A 20,222-nucleotide genomic window follows, 5' to 3' on the forward strand; every position below is an offset into this window, starting at 1 on the left:
AAAATTACTTATACGCAGTGTTGTTTATATGGCGTACCTTGTGCATATTTGTGTCATTCACTTTTTTGTGATATAAAAATGTTTTTTCAATAACAAGATTGTTATATTGGGTGGTAACGCCACCCAAAGTTGCCCTATAACTCTTAAACTAAAATTTTTTTTAATTTGTAAAACTGGTTAAGGGAATTTTAATGACATCATTAAAAAGTCCAGCCAGAAAAGTATATAAATGGACTAAATCTTTTTCTAGATATTTATTTTGAAATTAAAAAAGTTTTCTCTTAGTTCTTCCTGCGGGTCACAATCACGACGGTTTTGTGGCACCTTTTGGGGTTCTTGCACTTCTTATTCGGAATGCGAGTGTGGCACCAGTTGTTGCCCTTCCAGCAACGCTTCTTGTGGGTGGATGAGGCAGTGGTCGAGGTGGTGGCCGACGCCTGATGTTGTCGTTGTGCTGCAGGTGGTTGTCGTAGTGGTGGCAGCAGTGGTAGTCGTGGCAGTATCGTCAGTACCACTTGCAGAATAAGCCAACTGAATGGCCAAGGCAATAAGAGCGACCACGAAAAGGAACTTCATCTTTACTTGTTGAGGAGCGTTGGAAAAGGAAGTGAAAATGCCTGATCAAGTTGGAGCTATCGAGTGTTGTGATTGACTGGTGAACCAACAGTCGTTTTTTATAGCGAGTCTTAGTTCCGTTACAGCTGTGTCAGTTTTGTGTTAGTAAGCACATTTGCCGAAAAATAATATTAAAAACGATTTCCTCACTAAATGTGTGTCAATACGAGACAATTAAATATTTGCTAAGTCCAAATAATACCCAAAGACATGATTTTATTCTGAAAACAGCTCAGCACCCACAACTAACCCACTAAAAATGATTTAAAATTATATGTTTTAAAGATGTAAATAAAATCCTGTAATTCTTAAACCTTTTTAAATATAAGTATATTTATCCCAGGTGAGTACAAAGTGTTAAGGGCTAAATAACAAGTCAAATAACTTTATTTTTTATGTGCGCTTCAGGTCTTATACCAATGGTTTGAGCATTGGCTGACCAGGTAAAGTAAATTACATAATGTATGAGCTGTGTAAAATTTTTGGGTACGGAACAATCGGATATGTTAATTTATGGTATAAGACACATTTAAAATAAAATTAATTATGTAAAATCAAAATAAAGTCTAATTTAAGACCCATTTCAAGCTCACAAATAATAATCTTACTTTTTATTAGTGCATAAGTTTTAATGGAGTATTATTTTATTAGTTATTACTCTATGAAAAGCGAAGGGGCATACCAAATCCATATTGCAATACAAACATTTGTATTTTAGTTTAATAATAACAAAAGAAGGCACACTTGGCATATTAAAGTTTATATACCCTTAGTGTTTTCGGTTTTCTTATCTTTTCTAGTTGTCATTATTAAAAGGTTACCCACATCCTATTGACCTCAATGTTTTGTGTGATTTCGACACAACTAAACTTGTAAGCAGTTTTCCAATTTTTTTTCTTGAAAATATAAATTCTTGTTCAAAATCCATTTCGATTTGGGTTTCATGAGTAAAAGATGAACAAACCTTTATAAAAACACAACTAGGATATGTTGAGCTATTTTAAATCTTATATATTTAGATATATTTTTTTGGAATGTTAATTTTTCCTGTGGGTCACAATCACGCGGTTTTGTGGACCTTTTGGGGTTCTCTGCACTTCTTATTCGGAATGCGAGTGTGGCACAGTTGTTGCCCTTCCAGCAACGCTCTTGTGGGTGGATGAGGCAGTGGTCGAGGTGGTTGCCGACGCCGATGTTGTCGTTGTTGCTGCAGTGGTTGTCGTAGTGGTGGCAGCAGTGGTAGTCGTGGCAGTATCGTCAGTACCACTTGCAGAATAAGCCAACTGAATGGCCAAGGCAATAAGAGCGACCACGAAAAGGAACTTCATCTTGAATTGTACTGGGATCTTTGGGAACTGCTGGGCTTGGACTATCGAGTGTTGTGATTAACTGAAATTCAGGCAACCACTTATATAGCCAACCGCCAAGTTCCGCCTCAACCGCGTTTGCCTTTTGCTATTTACTCCATTTTTTATGTTTCACCAACGCTTAAAGCGAGAAGAACAGAAATAGTAAAATTTGCCAAGCAAACTAATCAATTATGTATAGACAAGCCCATCTTTACATCTGCCAAAAGTTCAATTACAAATTGGTTACTGCAAATAAAAAATACTGAATTATACAACAGAATCAAATAAAGCTGCAAATACAGAATATTTCCTATATTTTATTAAAGAGTGGGCTTGTAACAATTTTTTTGTTTAATTGTTGTTTTCCATTAATGTTTGCAACTGAAGGCCCGTATTTTGACTTACGTTTTTAAATGTACTAAAAGATCTGAAGAAAAACCACACAATATTTTTTTTCACATTTAAAAAATGTTATTGTTTTTTTTTGTATTGTATTTTTTATTTTTTAATCAACTTTTACACAGAGAAAAAAATTAAATTGCAATTTTTGCATTTGTTTGTTTAATTTGATTAATTAAATTTGTTAAATTGCTAGAATTTGTTAAGCGCTACTAAAATTTAAATTTGTTTTATTTCATTTGTTTTGCTTCATTACATACACTCATAATCATATAGGTAGTATATGGTATACATATATAATATATATTTTGTATCTTCCCCTCTCATTCTTTTGTTTCAGCTCTCGCTCTAGACTCGTTATTCGTTACAGACCTATTGCCACATATATAATGGAAATCGTTAAACCTTACTTCGTCACATAACTATGTGGTGTACAACAGAGACGCACATCAACGATACTTTAGAACAATGTATCATTCCCTTGAATATTTGATTTGTCGTTACTGAAACAAGCGCAGATGTGAACTGGAAAATATTCGGGAGGGAATCGGATTCTAAGAGTTTTCTTCTGCTGATTGAGCGCAGCCGAAACTAGAACTTAAAGTGGAAATGATAATGATAATAATGAAATCTGGCTCAGATTGCATATGGTGGGATAATCGTTTGAATTTAAATTCCTATCGATAATCAAAGATGCCATACTGATTTCGGTCGCAATTGGAATGCAGTTTTAATTTAAATTTAGATTTGGGGGTCTATTCAGCTTTGAAGAAGGGGTCTCTAGTTTTACGGATAGAGAGAGAGAGAGAGTTAGAGTTATTTGCTTTCGATTTTACTTTTGAGGCGATCGTTTTTAATTGATTTGTAATTTGTAATTTGATTTTTGAATGCATTAATTGGTTCCCTTAAACAACACACACACCTACATTGAAAATATACATTAGTTACTGCCGTAGTAGTAATCGTAATATTTGCCTTAATCGGTAACTCTGTAGTCTGTAATAGAATGTGTAAAATTCTACAATATATATAGATATATCCATACATCTATTTTACATTCATATATAGACTTTTTGCATACCCTTGCGTAAATACATATTATATCCGCTTGCCTATGGGTTTGATTACTATTCACGATTTTGTTTTCGCTTTTCGTTTTCGTTTTTGTTTTTTGGTTTATCATTATTGTTTACAAAATACTTGAGGAGCACTGGACAGATCTAAGATTCATTTCTTTCCTTGTATCTCTATACAGTTTACACTTATCCATGGAAAACGTAACAAAAAAAATCTCCGAAAACTGGAGCTTGTTTCTCTACTTCAAAAGACAATATTCGATTACAAAAAAAGCTCAAGAAACCACATAGAAAATGCCTTCGAGATCTACAATCTAACAAGGTCTGTTAAAATCGTAAACGAAAAAAATGTTCGGCAAATGATATTGGAAATTCTACAAATTAAAATCTCCTACAACTACTTTGTTATTAATTAAATCAATTGAACAAAAGGAAATCATTGCAATAATTATTTTTCTCGCTTTCTTCAAATTTAATTTTATTTAAGATTACTTTGTTTGTTATTAAATAGATCACATTCATGGTTCTATTTCTTTACTTGCTTTATTTATGTTCACATTTAAATAGTTAATACAATATATATTTAGTTTTTGTTTCTTCTCATTTATTGCTGCTACGGTGGCCCTATTTACATACACTATATATCTTTAGTATATGCATATGCTTATGTGTGTGTTTGTGTCTAATGAACGAATGGAGTTGAAAAAAGTCGATACTTGAGTTTGAGATGGCTAAAACATTTGTTATGCGTTAGAGGGTTCTTGGCATTTTACACCTGGGTTAACCTAAATAAGTTTAAAGCAAGTTTTACATACTTAAATTGTATTTTCTTTTGTGTAATTTTCCTTACGCTCTTTTCTTTATCATATAATGAGTTCTTCATCTTATTAGTCGAGATCTTTGTGGGATTGATTATTGATGGAAAAAGTATTTAGTTAGTTTAAATTAAATTATTGCAAATGTTTTTTTGTATTTCTTGGTTTTATAAATAAATTCTTGTTTGCCATTGCGTGTGTTTGTTTGTCGGTGTGTTATGCACGATTATAAACTACAATTAACCTGTCGAATACTTGGGATCTGTTGTAATTTTTATTTTGTGGCGCATGTGAGAGCTTTAAGAGATCTGTCATCTACAACAGATTTAATGAATTTTGTTTTCACTTCTTGGTTTTGTTATTCTACGCTAAAAATTATTTTAAAATTTATTAACACAGATGACTTTATATTTTCCGAAAGGTTTTGCTTCTGCCTCTTCACAATAGTTACCCATTTTTTTCATAAATTTTTTGCTTGTTTTTATAAATAATTTCACTGCTTAGATCTTTCGTTAATCAAAACAATTTGTTTGCCAACTAACTAGCCAAAATGTATCCATACATGTGTATAAGTTAAATATTATAACCGTTTTCTATCGATATTCATCGTTTCTTCCTTATCAATTTTGTTTTTTTTGTCATATCGTGTTGTTATTGTTGTTTGCTTGTTTTCAATTGTTTTTTAGTTAACTAACTACAGATAAACACACAGCTACGCACATTGAATGAAATCTTCTGCTGGATTAAGTTTAATTTCTCTTGTTGTTGATTTCGACTTTGCTTGTTTAATATTAAAATCTTACATTAGAAACACATCAAATATTAGAAATATTTTTCATATATATCTATATATGTATATTGTATATTCAGCCATTTGGCTACACTTTCTTCGCAAAGTTTGGAACTCTGCACAAAAACAAGAAAATAATAATAATCAATTAAAATTATAATACAGAGCTTAATCATAAATAGGTGGAAATATTTTGAGAATTGTTTGAATCTATTTATCTAACATAAATTTTGTTGCTTTGTTGTTCTCTAAGATAACTGGGATCGAACCAAATTTCGAAATAATTTCCAATCTATTCCAAATATTCTGCAATCGGTTTTTTTGTTGTGTATGTGAGTGTTTTCGTGAGTGTGTATGCGTTTATCAATATTCATAATTATTATATAATATCACATCAACTTTGTTTTATATTTGTTATTATTAACTTTCCTCTTTCTGCTTCGGTTTATCGCTTTCGATTCTTATTGTTTGCTCTCATATATATAGAAATTTGTTAGTTTTCCTTTTCTCAATACAGTATATAGATTTATGTATGCATGCATGCGTTTAGAAGTAATAGCCTAATAGAATCGTGACAAAAAACATGTATTATACATTATGCACTGAAGTTATACATAACATATAAGCTACATTTGATTCCTGGATTATGATGATGATACATGGTGATGGTGTACACACATCCATACATACAAATGGGGTTAATACTCGATTCTTCCGACCGGGGGGTGTTACCTTGTGTTCAATTTAAAACGGATCACCGACCACCGTTCACTGAGTGAGGTTTTCTTCTGCTTGTCTGCCTTAACGTTTTACAATATTTTGAATATTCCTTATGGTTTTGTTTGTTCTCCTCACTCTCCTCGTTTTCAATACTTCTTTTTTTTGCAATTTTTTTCGTTTTTCAAAAAGTACCTTTTTTGTTTAAGCCAAAAAGTCAGTCCAATAAGAGTTTTGAGTTGCCTGCAACTGCAGTTGATTTGTTTTTGTTTTCATTTTGGTTTTTTTGGTTTTGTTTTAGAGCTTAGGTTCCAAAATAATTGTTTTTGCTTTAGCGTTGAGTTGATTTGTTATTTGCAAGAGTAAGTTGATAGTTTGTGGTCCAAAAGTTTGCCTCTACGGTTAAACATCACCTCTTTCTCTGTATTCCGCAATGAGGATCATGAATCTAGGGGGATCGCGACGAAGGGGCACGACCGATAGATGTTGCTATTGCGATTGCTGCTATTGTTGTTTCTGCTGCTGTTACTGTTGTTGTTCGGAGGGATTGAGTTCTGAGCAGCCCAGCTATTCTGGTTCGCCATCCATGCCGCTCCTCCGTCGAGGGACTCACTGGGATTAGTAGAGCTTCTTCTTGGTCAGCGTGAAGTCGGGACTAATGTTGATAGTATTGCTACGTGTGAGGTTTCTGGTGGAGATTGACAAGTTACTTAATATGCTGATGCTGGCGCACTAAACATCACTCAGTGGCACTCACTTTATAAACTGCGGCAGCAGGGAGGTCCAGCCGCTCTTGTCCTGCCTCAACGTCAAGTACAACTCGAATATCGACACCGTGTCCGGGTCCACCTTAAAGGATGCAATGCGCCTGCAAGGGGAAAATAGAAAATATTAAAATTTGTATGGTTGGTTTTATTGCTTTAGCAGGCAAATTATGAACAAAATTTAAAAATAATAATAAATAATCATAAATACTTTGTTTTCTGAACCTTTTTCTGCTAATCAACAATAAATCCAGGATCGTCAAGTATCCTTTCAGATTGCCCACATAGTACCACTCACCTCACATTATTCGGCTCGCTCTCGAACTCAATGAAGAGTGTGCAGGCCCGCTCGCCACACGGCTCCCGCTCCGACATCCGGATGATCTCGGCGGCGATGCGCTGCGTGAGGTCGTTGGGCAGCGTGACCTCGGTGCAGGCCAGGTGGCGTCGCTTGGCGTCCCGCAGCTGGGCCTGCAGCTGATGCGAAAGCTCCCGCACCGCGCTGGCGCTCACGTCGTCCAGGTTGTCGGCGGCCCCGAATCGAGCGCCGGCCGTCGACTGGAGCGGCGAGGCGGGAAGTGGGTGGTGGTAATGCTGCTGCTGCTGCTGCTGCTGATGATGATGATGGGCGGTGCTGGCCAGCACGTTGGTCATGTAGGCGTGGTGATAGGCGGCAGCACTGCCAGCGCTAAGCGGCACCTCGAAACTGGCCGCAGCCACCGGCGAAGTGGCCTGCTTGGGAGTGGTCACCACCCCTCCAGCTCCTCCTCCGGCCATCGGACCACCGCCCCCTGCCGTTGGGGGCGTGACGGGTGGGCGCGTATTGAGCGCCTGGTGCTGTCGCATATGGAGCACGGAGGCCGGATGGCCATCCACCACGTCGACGTCCAGTACACCCTCGCCGGCGGCTGTGTTCCCGTTCACGTTTCCGTTCGCGGCTGCGGTCAGCTCCTCCTCCTCCTCCAGCGGTGCCGTCGCAGCTTGCCAGTCTGAAAAAAAACCAGATACGTGCGTTTAGTTAAGGTAATCAAAGAAAATATATTTGAATATTTTGAGTAAAATGTATTTAATTGTCATTCTGATTACATTACATCTAAATTTTATTTATGGAATCATGTAAATACTTAAATACATTCCTTTTGGAATAACTACACTATATACAATTTAATTATTGAGCAGTTTCAAATTTAAAATGAACTCGATGCAAGTTATAGAATTCGCCTGAATTGACGAATGTCAGAACGCAAGCCTGGTTATGTCGAAAATTAGAGAAATATTCACAGCATTGAAAGAATTTTATCCGTTTAATGTTAATGGAAAATGGTTTCTTTCGATTTACGCGAAAACCGGCTTGAAAAAATTCGAGTTACGGAAGTTCAACTGTAGTTTTGGATGGCACATCGACCGGCAAAGAGTTCCGTGTGGGAATGGAAGCGAAAAAAATCAGCTGATGTCTGAGACTCGGGATCCACACTCGCGTTCCACTCAGTGGATCCGGAAAGAGAGCAGTGCGCAGACTCCGCTTCCAGGGTGAATGGAGAGGGAAGAGGCGAGGGCCGGAGGAAATCACCTGGCAACAACAGCTGGAAAATCAGCCGTTTCCCGTTTCCAGCTGACGCTCTCTCTCTCCTTCTCTCTCTCTTTCTGCCCCCCAATTCAGCAGTTTGTGTCTTACCTCCTCCGTTTTACCCCTTTCGCACGACTTCCTCCATTGCTTTTATTTTTTTCTTTGCTGTTATTTTATTACCCGACCAGACGATAAAAAGCGGAGCTCAACTCCTCTCAAAAACTCAACTCCAATGAGCTTGGAACAGTGGGGTGAATTGTTAAAAAACAAACACTGTTTTCAATTTGTTTCCTGTAGAATACGCTTCTTAAAAATCTTCGAATGTTTACTAATATTGGTCAATTTTGGGCGAAGTTTGATTAAAATTATTTCTTCCAAAGCAGATAATTTAAAAAAATTACCAAAAAAAAATTTGGAAATCCATTAGTTAAATTCTTGTTTTAGTAATTTAGTAACACCAATGTGTTCCAAAATGATTCTCAAATTATCCAGAAAAAACGTAAGAATCTTGATTCAGTTCTTTCGATTTCCTTGATTTTTTACTTTAACAATAGATTCATACTCCTATCGTGAGTCCATGTGCAGCAAGTACAAATTAACTACTTGGCTTGTCTCGACAGCGCCTTGTAATTAGCGCGGAAACTTCTTTAAGAGGGGCTCCGTTTCTACCCTCCCATCCCACATTTCCGTTTTTGCCCATGCCGCCCACGGTATAATCATTGCAATGTTGCTGAATGGACAATTTGCTCTCGTTAGCATTGCATGTGTATCTCTATCCTGCTCCCACACTCCTGCATCTTGCATTGTCTGCCGTTCTCTCTTTTCTTCCATCTTCCTCTGGCTCCTCGGCACACCCGTGTAATTAAGAAATTAACGGCACATGTTGGCGGCTCTGCATGTGTCCACATTTCTGTGCATCTCTTTTCCTCTCACTTAACGTCTCCCTCCCACTGCGTATGTGTTATTGGAATTTGTCAAGTGCCGTTGTCTCCACCTCCACAAAAGGGTTTGTGCGAAGTCAAAAAAGCGAAAGCCAAATAGAACCATATCAAAAAAAAAAAATTGACAGCGACCACACACTTAATTACGAAGCACATAACCAAATGTGTATATTGTATGAATGTAGGAATGTACTTCTGCCACAGCTGCGAACAAATTACTAGCTGTAAAACTCTTCTCATAAATTTATAAAGTCTTGATATCTTTACGAACCAATAAAAGAATTCTATAAATCGTATCAATTCTATAGCTATTTCCCCTCAAGATATTTCTGTGCCACCCCAATTTTTTATATTTACTGAGCAAAATAAACAAAACATTTTTTAAAAAATAAAGACAGATTTAAAAGCTTACTCATTGTTTAGTACGTTAAATTATGTTAAATTTTAAACAAAAACTACAAATTGTATTTAACATATGTACATACATATGTATAGGCGACAATGGTCTCAAAAAATTGGTCTACTAAAATAACTCATAAATAAGGTATGGAGAACAAAATAAAATTTTTATGTGGAGTTTAAAACAAGTTCACGTCACCTGACTGAAATTAATTTATCAAATCGAAGACGTATGAGTAATAAATCCAAAGCGCAAATCCTTAAAATTAAAATTGTTTCTAATCATAAATGCACCAATGCTTTTTAATTTTTTTAAATTTTGATGAATAGGCTCAATCAAAGTAAAATATGTGTGTATGTATGTATATGTTTGTAAGTATCCACTGTACTTACACAATTACATATGTATATACAAAGTAAATTATACATACATACGTACATATGTAAACATTTATGTAAAAGGATGTGTTTTGAGGGTGGTGAATTGGTATGCATATTTGCTTTTGGAAGAGAGATGGGCATATTGACGAACCATTCCCCACCCCCTTCCATTTGCACTCTTCATCTCTTTCTCTTACACTGTCTTACTTGCCGCAGCAAACGTGGAGCATTTGTGGTTGTGTATTTTGTGCATTCGAAATTACAAAGAGCAACAACAACGAGCACAAGAGTGTATAACAATACCTGCGAAAAGAAGAGGAATCAGCAACGCAACATCAGCCCATCCAAGTTAACGGTAAACCGCAAACATGTCTGTTCTTGTTCGCTTGTATTTTTCTGTTGTCGTGCAGTTGGGTGATTGAGACGCATAGATGTGGTGAAGTGGGGGGAAAGAGTGGGAGCAGAAAGGTGAGCTTCGGACTTATTACTTTTCTCACTCAGTGCGTGGCGTCGGTTGGCCTTGAGATTCAATTTTCGCGCGCTTTGGGATGACAATCATGTTTTTACAGTGAATATTGGCTAAGAGAAACAAATACATTGTTTTCCATACTCGGAATGGATTATTTTGATTTTCATCCAAAGTTTCTTTTATATCAAACAAATCTAAAAACGATGTATGTATACTTTTTTTATTGTAAAGGAGGATTCGGGTATACAAAATTTTATAGCAAGTAATTATTTTTACTTTAGTTACATGCCTATTTACGTGTGTACCATGTACTATCTATGTATGTAGGTACACACTTCATTATTTTATCTAGTATTTACTGTAATACTGCTTTGAAAATTGATAATTCTGCTGCTTTTATTTTAGACTCTCCACTTAATTACTGAAGTGAACCGTTTGGTCTGTTATCAAAGTTGATTGTTCAGTCCCATTCTGTTTTGGATCTTCAATAAAACCTCGCTAATCGAGTTAAATTGGTTGTAAGACAGTCAGTCCATGAACTGTGTTTCGTATGTGTTTCTGTTTGATTGCTGATATGTACAGTATACAAAGTACATTTGTATGAATGTATGTATGGTATGTTAGTTTTTTTTTTAAATAAAGAATAAATAATTCATTTCGCTCAATTTTGGAAGTCATTCGCATTTGTACACCTAAAGTAATTATTTGGGAACCCCTACGAAGCTAAATTTAAATATTCATGTGATTTATAAATACTAAATCTACTTCTTGATAACCCTTTTTCGCGAGATATGTACATGTACATATGTATGTATGTATGTTCATATGTATGTAAAATATAAAGGAAGATAAAGAGCTATGTAGCCATGGACAGGGCATAACTATTCTTTATTCAAAGAAATTAAGTAATTAATTAAGCAACGTTATTGCCACTATTCTCTTGGCGCCTCTCTTTTTGGGCCTTATCCTCAGGAGTATTACTACATGTATATTTGACCATATAAAGCGCATATGCGCACATTTTCTTTTATAAAATTTATTTTCGGAATAGAAGTAAAAAAAACAAATTCAATCCCCAGGCTTTATTACTTACTATGTATTTTTTTTACAACAAATTAATAACAACTTCAAAGAAGTCAAGGCTAAAACGCCAAGTTTTATAAACAAATTTATAAGTACTAACATGTATTCATTTAATACGTATTCGTAAAATTAAAAAATTCTAAAGATTACTAAAATTTGTAGCCCAGCTGTATACATTCTTTATAGGGAAAGAATAATGACCATGTGTTGGTGAGGCTGGTTCTTCGTATGTCCTTCGAAAATAAAATTGCATGTGCTCAGTCAGTCATGAAATTAAATTGACTGCAAATACATACGTTGCCAGGGGCGTGTAGGGGCGGTACGGGAAAAGGGGTGGCTCAGAGTCTGAGGTTTGGTTGGGTCTGCAGAGCTTTGAACGCGTTGCAAGCCAGCAACAAGGTGGGGAATATTTCCAATGCGGCCCCCTCAGCTTTTTTCACGCCAAATCTGCCATTCCAGACCATTAAGTCTTTTGATTGGAAAACGGCCCCTTACATTATAAGCATTTAAAAAAGGCCAGTGCTTAAAAAAGTCTGTGGCTTTTAAAACTGAACTTTAAACTAGTTTTTAAACACATAAACATTTAATGGTAATATTAAATATAAGTTTTTTTTTTTAAAAGATCCAAGTCAAAATTATAAGAACCATAAAAAAAACTAGAACCGAATGCTGAAAGCTTACAGGAGTATTGTTGGCCTCAAATCGATAATTTATGTTGAATAAAAACCATATTAGTAAATTATTATGATTGTACATGTTCTGTTTGATACTAGGCATTCAAAAATTCTTTAAAATGAAAAATGTTGAAATTACAGAAATTGGAATCTAGCGTATGTACATATTTACTGTTTGCTGATATTAATATCCCAATGTTCATTAATATATATTTTTAAATCGCATTCCCGCTAAAATTGGCAACACTGTGAGTAACGGTAAATCTGCGAGAGTTTGTGTGCGCGGCGACATGTCGTTGCATGTCGCTACCACCGCCGCTTGTTGTGTTGTATTGTGTTGTGTTCGCCTCTGGGTGATTTTACATTTTTTGCTGTTTTTGGCTTACGTGCTACGTGGCAATATGGCTATATGCATATGCAATCACTCCCTGATGCCCTGGCGGCCGTTCCCCGTCTAATGTGCCCAACTTAACTCTTTCTTGCTGCCGTGGTGCAAAGTTTAAAGTGACAGGATTAACAGGATGTTGCATAATCCGCCCGTCAGACACATGAACAGGATATGCCCGCCTGGCTTCGGACAGGAACAAAGTGCAAAATGCATAATGCAAATTTCACATTTTTGCAACCCCCTGTACGTAGCTATCGGGTTGTAAAAGTACACATACATATGTACTCTCGTGAATGAAAATCTGGTTCTTGTTTTACCAAAAATTTGGAAGAAATTGAAAATTTAAGATGTATTTGACCAGTCAGGGTTAATGAAAAGGTTAATTTATAAAAACACTCAAGGCAATAAGCAATCCATTTGAAATCAGAAGCAACATATGTACATACATATATAAAAAATGTTCCATTGGTTAGAAAAATACTTGAATAAATAAATTTTATAATCTCTGGAAAATTTGCTAAAGACATCAAATGAAATGTTGCCGTAAGCTATTAAGTTAATTGAATCAAAAAAAGGAAAATAATGGGTCATAAACATGAAAAATAAAAATGTTCGTGGCACATTAAAATATCCGAAATGTGCCTTAAATGAGAATTCTTGCAAGAAACGACCCGAGTGGATTTTGTAATTTCACAAGGTGAGCAGCGACCTCAAATTTAGTTTTAATGCGTGGCAGGGCATTAAAATTAATCAAGCGTAATAGCAGCGAACAATACATTTTTAATCATGTTTTTTTGTTTGATTGCACCTGATTTTAATACTTCTGACTCCGATGTATTCGTTGATTTGATTTGCATTTTACAATTAACATAAAACTCAAATGTTTACTTGAAATGCAGAAGAACTCGGTTTTCTTAAAAAAAAATCTATAACCACAAGTCAAAATTCATGATTATCTTGTTTATGAAACTTTATTGTATGTTGCTTGTTCTTAAGGTTTTTAAAATAAATTTTGTTGAAACAAAAAACAGCAGACTACTTAGATTTTAAATTTTTAAGCTAATTGTGATAATTTTTTTTTATAATTTTAATATTTCTAAAACTTTTAACTATTTTATCCCTATGGTTGTTTAGTTTTGTGCCAACGGGTTTTGAAATCATATAAATTTACACAGAATGTATTAAAATTAATTTTGTATAATTATTGTATCACTTTCTTTTTTTATTCACTTTAGACCAAACTATTTTAATTATATCCTAAGTGTACGGCATAAAAACTTTGAAGTCTCTCGACTTCTAAACTTTTACGTTTTCAAAAAAAAAAAGCAATATAGACGAAAATAATTGAGAGTCCTAAAGGTTTTCTATAATGTCTTGTGAATTTAAAATTTTTCACGCAAACTTGACCGTCTGTCTTATTAGAATCCCTAATAAGTTTTATTTAAACACTTTCTCAAAAGTTTACTCAAGTTAATAAGTTGTTTATAGATTGAACTTACCTTTAATTTTATTAACACCGAATTTTCCCTGAATGTGATTTTGTACTGAGAGCACTTCCATCTTCATAGAATGGCCGTTAAAACTGCTATTTTGTGTGTTTTCAGCCAAGTGGGTTTTTCAAATTAAAGCCTTGTTGTCAAATATATAGATTTCGATTCCAATACCGATCTCGACCGACTTTCGTTGCGTTTTATTATATTGCGTGAGTGTGGATAGTTGTATTTAACGTACGTATAGAAATGCACTTTAATCACAAGAATTTGATTTTATTTCGCGTGTGTGTTGTGTGTTATTTTGTGGGTGGAGAGTTCGATTTTCCAGTGACAGCGTTTAACAAACAATTGGAAAAGTATCAACAACTAAATTTGTTATTCTAGTTAAACATTTCAATTCAATACATGCTAAAAAATCAACGCAAATCGCCGCCCCGTCCAGCTCTCTCTCTCTCTCGCTTTTTCTTTCGCTCTTTTCTTGGGCCTCCTTTTTCTTTCTCGCTCTGTCTGGTTTTTTGTTAATAAATTTAAGCACAGCACATGGTTTTGATTTAATTTGTTGTTGGTTGGACAGATATTTCGATTTGCTACATATGGCGGAGTTTCAAGTGCTGATGGCTGCGTTTTGTAGAAGTGTTCTTTTTTCCGGTTTTCTGGCTATACTTCTGCTCATTTGGTCCGGTGTGCGAAACTATATAGACTTCAATTGTTCTGCTCGCATTGGTATATATATTCGTGTTCGTCAAAGCGATTGAGTGGGTTTTGCCTCGCTCTGTAAGTTAGCATGAGCAGAACGAATATGCGCAAGAACGGAGCGTAGCTTTAAGTTTACAGAGAGGTTCTCTCTCCACTTCTTCCCTCTCCTCGACGCTCGCTCAGCTGTGGCTCCTGCGTTTGTGTGGGTGTGCGAGAGCAGCGCGGCGAGAGAGCTTGGAACTAGATGAACAACTGGGCCTCGATAACGGGACACTGGAGAGCTGAGCTGAGCGGAGCGGAGCAGTTTTCCAAACAGTTTTCCAAAAAGCTACTATCCGGCCGGCACCGCGTGCAGCTGCTTTTATACTGATTTTCCGAGCCGGCACCGGCAGCGCTGCCGGCGTCGCTGCTTTTGCATTTCCTTGGCCGTGAACCCTCTCTTGAGCGTCGTTCTTTCTCTCTCTTGATCAGCTGTTGTTGCGAATGACTCAAGAGCGTTTGAGTGTCTCACTCTCTTGAGCAAAGCTAAGCAGCTCTTGAGTGAAGAGAACATTTTTGGGAATGCTCTTCGCAAACTAAACTCTCTGAAAAAATCAACTCAATTGATATTTCATCTAATTTTTAAATTAGTGAAATTCGACGTTGAAAAACACATATATTTCTGAATTTAATTTATAAAATAATTAATAGTACTCTAGAAATAATACGATTTTTAAAAGGTCTGATTTTGATTCCATAGTTATGAATTACCATGAATACCATAACAAACTACCTTTCGAGGTGAAACAAGCTATTTTATTTTCTTGATTATATTAAATTATATTCTGATATAATTATATTGGTTTGTCATAAGAATTCATTGTAAATTATTGAAATTACAAATTACTTATTTAAATATTTATTTGTATTATCCTGTCGCTATTTTAATTCACAACAGATTCAAAATTAATTTAATATCATGCACGAATTCGACTGTTATATTTAAAGATTTCTAGACACAATACTTTGATCTAATAATAAACGTTTTAATAAAATTATTTAAAAAAAAGTTAAAATAATTTGTAGCTACTAGCGTGCGTATTACGAAAAATGCGAAAATTAAAAACCTAAACCGGTTTCTTTAGTTTTTCTATAATTTGGCATTTTGGTTTGGTCCTTTTTTATTAGAATTTCGCAAGACGATTTATGGTGTTTTGGGGAATATGTCTCCTGCACACTCTAGTGCATATATAATATGTACATATGTACATTTGTTGATGCTCGTATATCTGGCCTTTACCGGATGACAAGACCCATTGTAACGCCTCCCGTTCTGGTGGGAAAACGGAAAGGAAAAGCAAGAAAATGGATGAAAATGCTTTGCCGACGCAGGGCCTGTCACTGTTTTAACAATTCATCTTAATAGAAATAAAAAATGGCGCCGCTGGCGTTGGACAGTCCGGCTAACACCCCCCTTTTTCCCCACCCCCTTTGGCTGCCCTATTCCCCCATTCGCCCCCTTCCACCCACTCCCCCTTTTCCTATTTGTCACTGGCTCGTTGTGGGTGCTCCGCTCTCCATTTCTCCACTGGATCGGCTTTGGAGAAAGCATCCGCATTTCCCTCGTCTAGCTGCCTTTTTTCTGTGTGGCGTTGGGGGGATTTACACATGTCAGTTAATGCTGAAAAAATGTTTACACAACACAATTGCCTGGCGGAGGGCGAGGGGGCGGGGCAAAATGCCCAGCATGGGGCTTCCACCGAGGTACAGAGAAAAAAAAAACATAAAAACAAGAAAGGGACCCGCCTGTGTGTGTTACCCGATGCTCACTTTAGTGCTACAAACTATTACCCAAAATATGATTACAAAAAAGATGTACTTACTGTCAAAATAATCTACAAATTTGGGAACACCCTATTCCTATTTTTATTTTAATATTAACATAAACTTATTAAAACTTTTATTTTCAGCTTGGAGTGCATCTATCAATTAAGAAATTAGTAAATTGGTTTCTGCAATCATTGTTGGATAATAATAATAAGAACTATACGTATTCGTTGAGTATTATTTTATATTTGCTTTACTTTCAATTTCAGCTATAGAAGTACACTGTCTGTTATATTTTTTGTCAGTGCATGCCAAAAGTTTTAAAGGCCAGCTCAGCTCTCCCTCATCTTCTTTTGAATTTTTTGTAGCCTCGCTGCAGCAGTGTCGAACAGGATAAAAGTCAGTAGCATACAATTAATCAAATGCATGATTTATGTGAGTGAGTTCCACACGAGTTTAACCTAAATACGTCCCGTCGGGACTCAAGCCAAATGAGATGTTCAGGGCGGCTTACAGGTCCCCTTGCCAAAATCAACCCAAAGCGGCTTAATAGACCCAGGCCACATTATAAAGACGTTTACTTTGGGGAGCACTGCCATTGTTTACTTTCAAACGCTATCGTACCTGCAAATTTTCCAGCTGCAAACTTACTACAGTCATGTTTGGTTAATGAATATCTTCATTATTATGGTTAAACTTTGGTATCTAGTGTTTGACCATATATTTATCACTTAACTTTCTACTACTTATTTTTCTTAGAGTTTTTAGTTTTAGAGTTACTACAATCATATTTGGTTAATGAATTTATGTACAATGTATGTATTACAAACTTATGGTTAAATGTAGGTATATAGCTTTTGACCATTTTACTTTCTACTACTTATTATTTATCATTTTTTTATTATTATTTGCATATACCTATATTTCCACATAATACATTTGGTACTTATCAAGTTGAGAGCCAAATATAAACAGGTTATCTAATCCCTCTAAAACAGCATCAAAAAGACTAAAAGCTGTGGTAAGTTCAAAATATATGCCAATTCAATTCAATTTAAATAGTATGCTCTACTAATATATTTTTAAATGTAATGTTTGTGGCACCAAAGAAATAACTGTCGAACCGTGTTTTTATGTTTCTTTTAAGCCAAATAAAAAAGGATCACCAACTTTTCAAGCAACAATAACTGTTATGAAATCCATATAGCATATCCACTTAGTTTCGATGTATTTTTTTTCGTGATTTGAAACTTTTCCACAGGTGGAAAACCGACACTAGAAAAGCCTTCACGTTCGCAGACACACAACATAAAAGTGCACTCCGCTGGGCAAATATGATGCGGAATGGAAGCCCGGGAGTTGTAAGAAAACGTTGCTAAAAGCCTCAACCAAAGCCCGGCTGCTGGGCACTTAGGCTGGCAATCCTTTCTTCACAGGATCAAAATTCCCAATTCCAAATTCCGAACGGAACCATAGAAGCCTCGCTGCGATTCCAAATGGGATACAAATGAACGCCTTTTCGAGCCAACCAACGCCATCGTCGAATGGACCACTTAGTGAGCCTTTGTGGCGCAGGAGGAGAATGTGTGGAGCTGCCCCTTTTAATGCGTTGCACGTTTTCCCAATAAAATAGCTACAACAGCACGGCCAACAATCCTTTAAGTTCTTCGATACATCGCCAGGGAGCAGGAAACTGAAGCTGGCGAAGAGTGGCTTTTTAGTTCTCGCGCCCATCGCTATCGCTCTACAGTAAAAAAAAACATAAGCCCATTAATTAGCAGGGTTAATTTTTCTATATTTTTTATCATTTCTGAAAACATTGGAACATATTAAATGTATAACCGAACGGTAAGATTTTGTGCTTAATAACTTTTACTGGATTAATTTAATTAATTTATATGGGAAAAGAAAACAAAAACTTAATAAAAAACTTAAAAAAAAAAATATTTTTCTAAAATTTATTTATTTTGCATTCAGGTCATTTGTCAAATAGTTTTTTCACCAACTAAGTTTCAAATATTTAAAATATTGACAGAAAAATTAGTTTTGTTGACTAAGGATATATTTATTAAAACAATTTGAAATTGATCGATTGGTTGCGGATTCCTTTTAAAAATGATTTACTGGATAAATAATCAAAAAATCTAAGGCTATTGCATATATAAGAAAATCATACTCTGGTATTTTATTTATTACTAAACTGACTTATGTCAAATTCAACTTTATTTTCTTTAGAGTGTGGTCTTTGTTGCAAACTTGGAGGAGCGGTAACTGCCATGAACATCGATTTTCATGTGATTTGTGTAGACGTGTTTGGGTTTTATTGATTTTCACTTGATTCCCTCCATATGCTTGAATATACTTAAGCCGGGTACGTGCACATCTCCAGCTCCCAGCTCCCAGCGCCCAGCTCCCAGCTCCAAGCTCCAGCTTCATCCGCATTGGCATTCGCATTCGCATCCCAGGCCATTTCATCCTGTCCTTTCTTTCCCTTCATTTCCCGCTCCCAATTTATCCCAGGTCGCTCGTTGTCGACAGCAGCCGAGCACCCGAGCAGCTCTAATGTCAGGATCATGCGAGGTTATCAACATAATTTCGAAAACCACCCATCCGCACCAGCCTTCTCCACTCCCCACTCCCCACCCCCCACACCCACATCTTTCTAGTTTATGATGTAGTAGATTTCTGTTTCTTTTCCAGCCGCATCATGAAGATGAAGATGATGATGATGTGGTAGTGGCAGTGGTAGTGCCATTGGTAGTGGTCGTGATGAGCAAGATGGGCGCGTGTGCGGTTTGATAAGACGCCAGCGATTCGGCTCCATTTCGTTTGACTTTCATCTGCCATCTCCGCTCCCAGGCCATATTAAAGGAAATCAGTCCTGCTTTTAAAGGGGAAAAAGTTATCCCTTTTTCAGCCATGCCGGTTATGTAGCTTTTCCGTGGTCACATATCGAATTACTTATTTTACAAACATTCACCTTTAATTACTATCCTGTTTCAGCTAAGAACTTTTGCCATACATATATCACCTTATTATTTTCAACTTTAATAGAATTTTATTTTTGTTTTTGTCATTTACACATTTAGAGCATGCATAATATTTTCGGTACTCATTAATTAACACAAATACTTGAACGCGAATTCTTCAGTCGTCTTTTCAGTCGACTGGCAGTCAAAAATAAATCAATGTTTCTTAAACTTAGTTATGTAATTAATTTCATATTTTAAAATTTAAACTGTTTCAGAAGAGGGAAAACTCCATCCTAGTTAAAGCGCTGCACTAAGATGTCTAGCCGGAAACTGGGAGCCCACCAGACGATTGTTACGCCACAAAGAAATTGAAGTATTCCAGGACAACAAGGCAAGCAATTGCCATCAAGTGATGGTCCCCATTTATATTTATTCGAGGCTGCTTCGCTGAGGCAATCAAAGGTCCTTCTGGCATTTCTGGATTCCTGGACTCGGTTGCCTGCCTCGTTACTCATTTCGTTACATTTCGTTTCGTTTCGTTTCGGCTGACATCTGACATGATTATGTACATTTGTCCCCTGGTGGTGTCGCCCCCTTCCAAGCCGCTTCGAAATGCTGACGCATTTTACATGCCACGCAGAGAAGTAGAATATGCACTGAGAAAAAACCGGTGTCTAATACAAAACAAACCTCTAAAAGCCTTATTGGAGTGTGTTCTCTAAGAAAACAACTTAAAAATTAAACAAAAATTCCTAATATTTAAGTTATAAGTTTTAACGAGAACGAAAGCTTACTTAAGCAAGCCGAAATTTTAAGATATACCTCAGC

At 36.1% G+C, this 20,222-nt stretch overlaps 1 protein-coding gene and 2 pseudogenes across 1 annotated transcript; all 3 read right to left on the reverse strand.

Annotated features, from left to right (window-relative positions):
- Positions 1 to 213: 213 nt before the first annotated feature.
- Positions 214 to 604, reverse strand: LOC128266076 (protein new-glue 1-like; annotated as a pseudogene).
- A 1,048-nt stretch (positions 605 to 1,652) lies between these two features.
- LOC128266077 (protein new-glue 1-like) lies at positions 1,653 to 2,043 on the reverse strand (annotated as a pseudogene).
- Positions 2,044 to 4,525: 2,482 nt separating this feature from the next.
- Positions 4,526 to 14,947, reverse strand: LOC128266074 (protein charybde). The gene is made up of 4 exons (XM_053002348.1): positions 13,927 to 14,947; positions 6,824 to 7,514; positions 6,519 to 6,629; positions 4,526 to 6,449 (listed from the first exon to the last, which is right to left on the reverse strand). The coding sequence occupies exons 1-4, from the start codon at positions 13,991 to 13,993 to the stop codon at positions 6,380 to 6,382; spliced, it is 939 nt and encodes a 312-aa protein (XP_052858308.1). The 5' UTR covers positions 13,994 to 14,947; the 3' UTR covers positions 4,526 to 6,379.
- Between the last annotated feature and the right edge of the window lie 5,275 nt (positions 14,948 to 20,222).

Source organism: Drosophila gunungcola, unplaced genomic scaffold (assembly GCF_025200985.1).
Source record: "Drosophila gunungcola strain Sukarami unplaced genomic scaffold, Dgunungcola_SK_2 000285F, whole genome shotgun sequence".
NCBI lineage: Eukaryota > Metazoa > Arthropoda > Insecta > Diptera > Drosophilidae > Drosophila > Drosophila gunungcola.

Bases quoted from the DNA above. Each gene is read 5' to 3' on its own strand.
- LOC128266074 (XM_053002348.1), bottom strand. From the start codon at position 13,993: ATGAAGATGGAAGTGCTCTCAGTACAAAATCACATTCAGGGAAAATTC. The intron at 7,515-13,926 runs GTAAGTTCAATC...GTTTTTTTTCAG, and splicing joins CGGTGTTAATAAAATTAAAG to ACTGGCAAGCTGCGACGGCA. The intron at 6,450-6,518 runs GTGAGTGCCACT...AATCTCCACCAG, and splicing joins CTGCTGCCGCAGTTTATAAA to AAACCTCACACGTAGCAATA.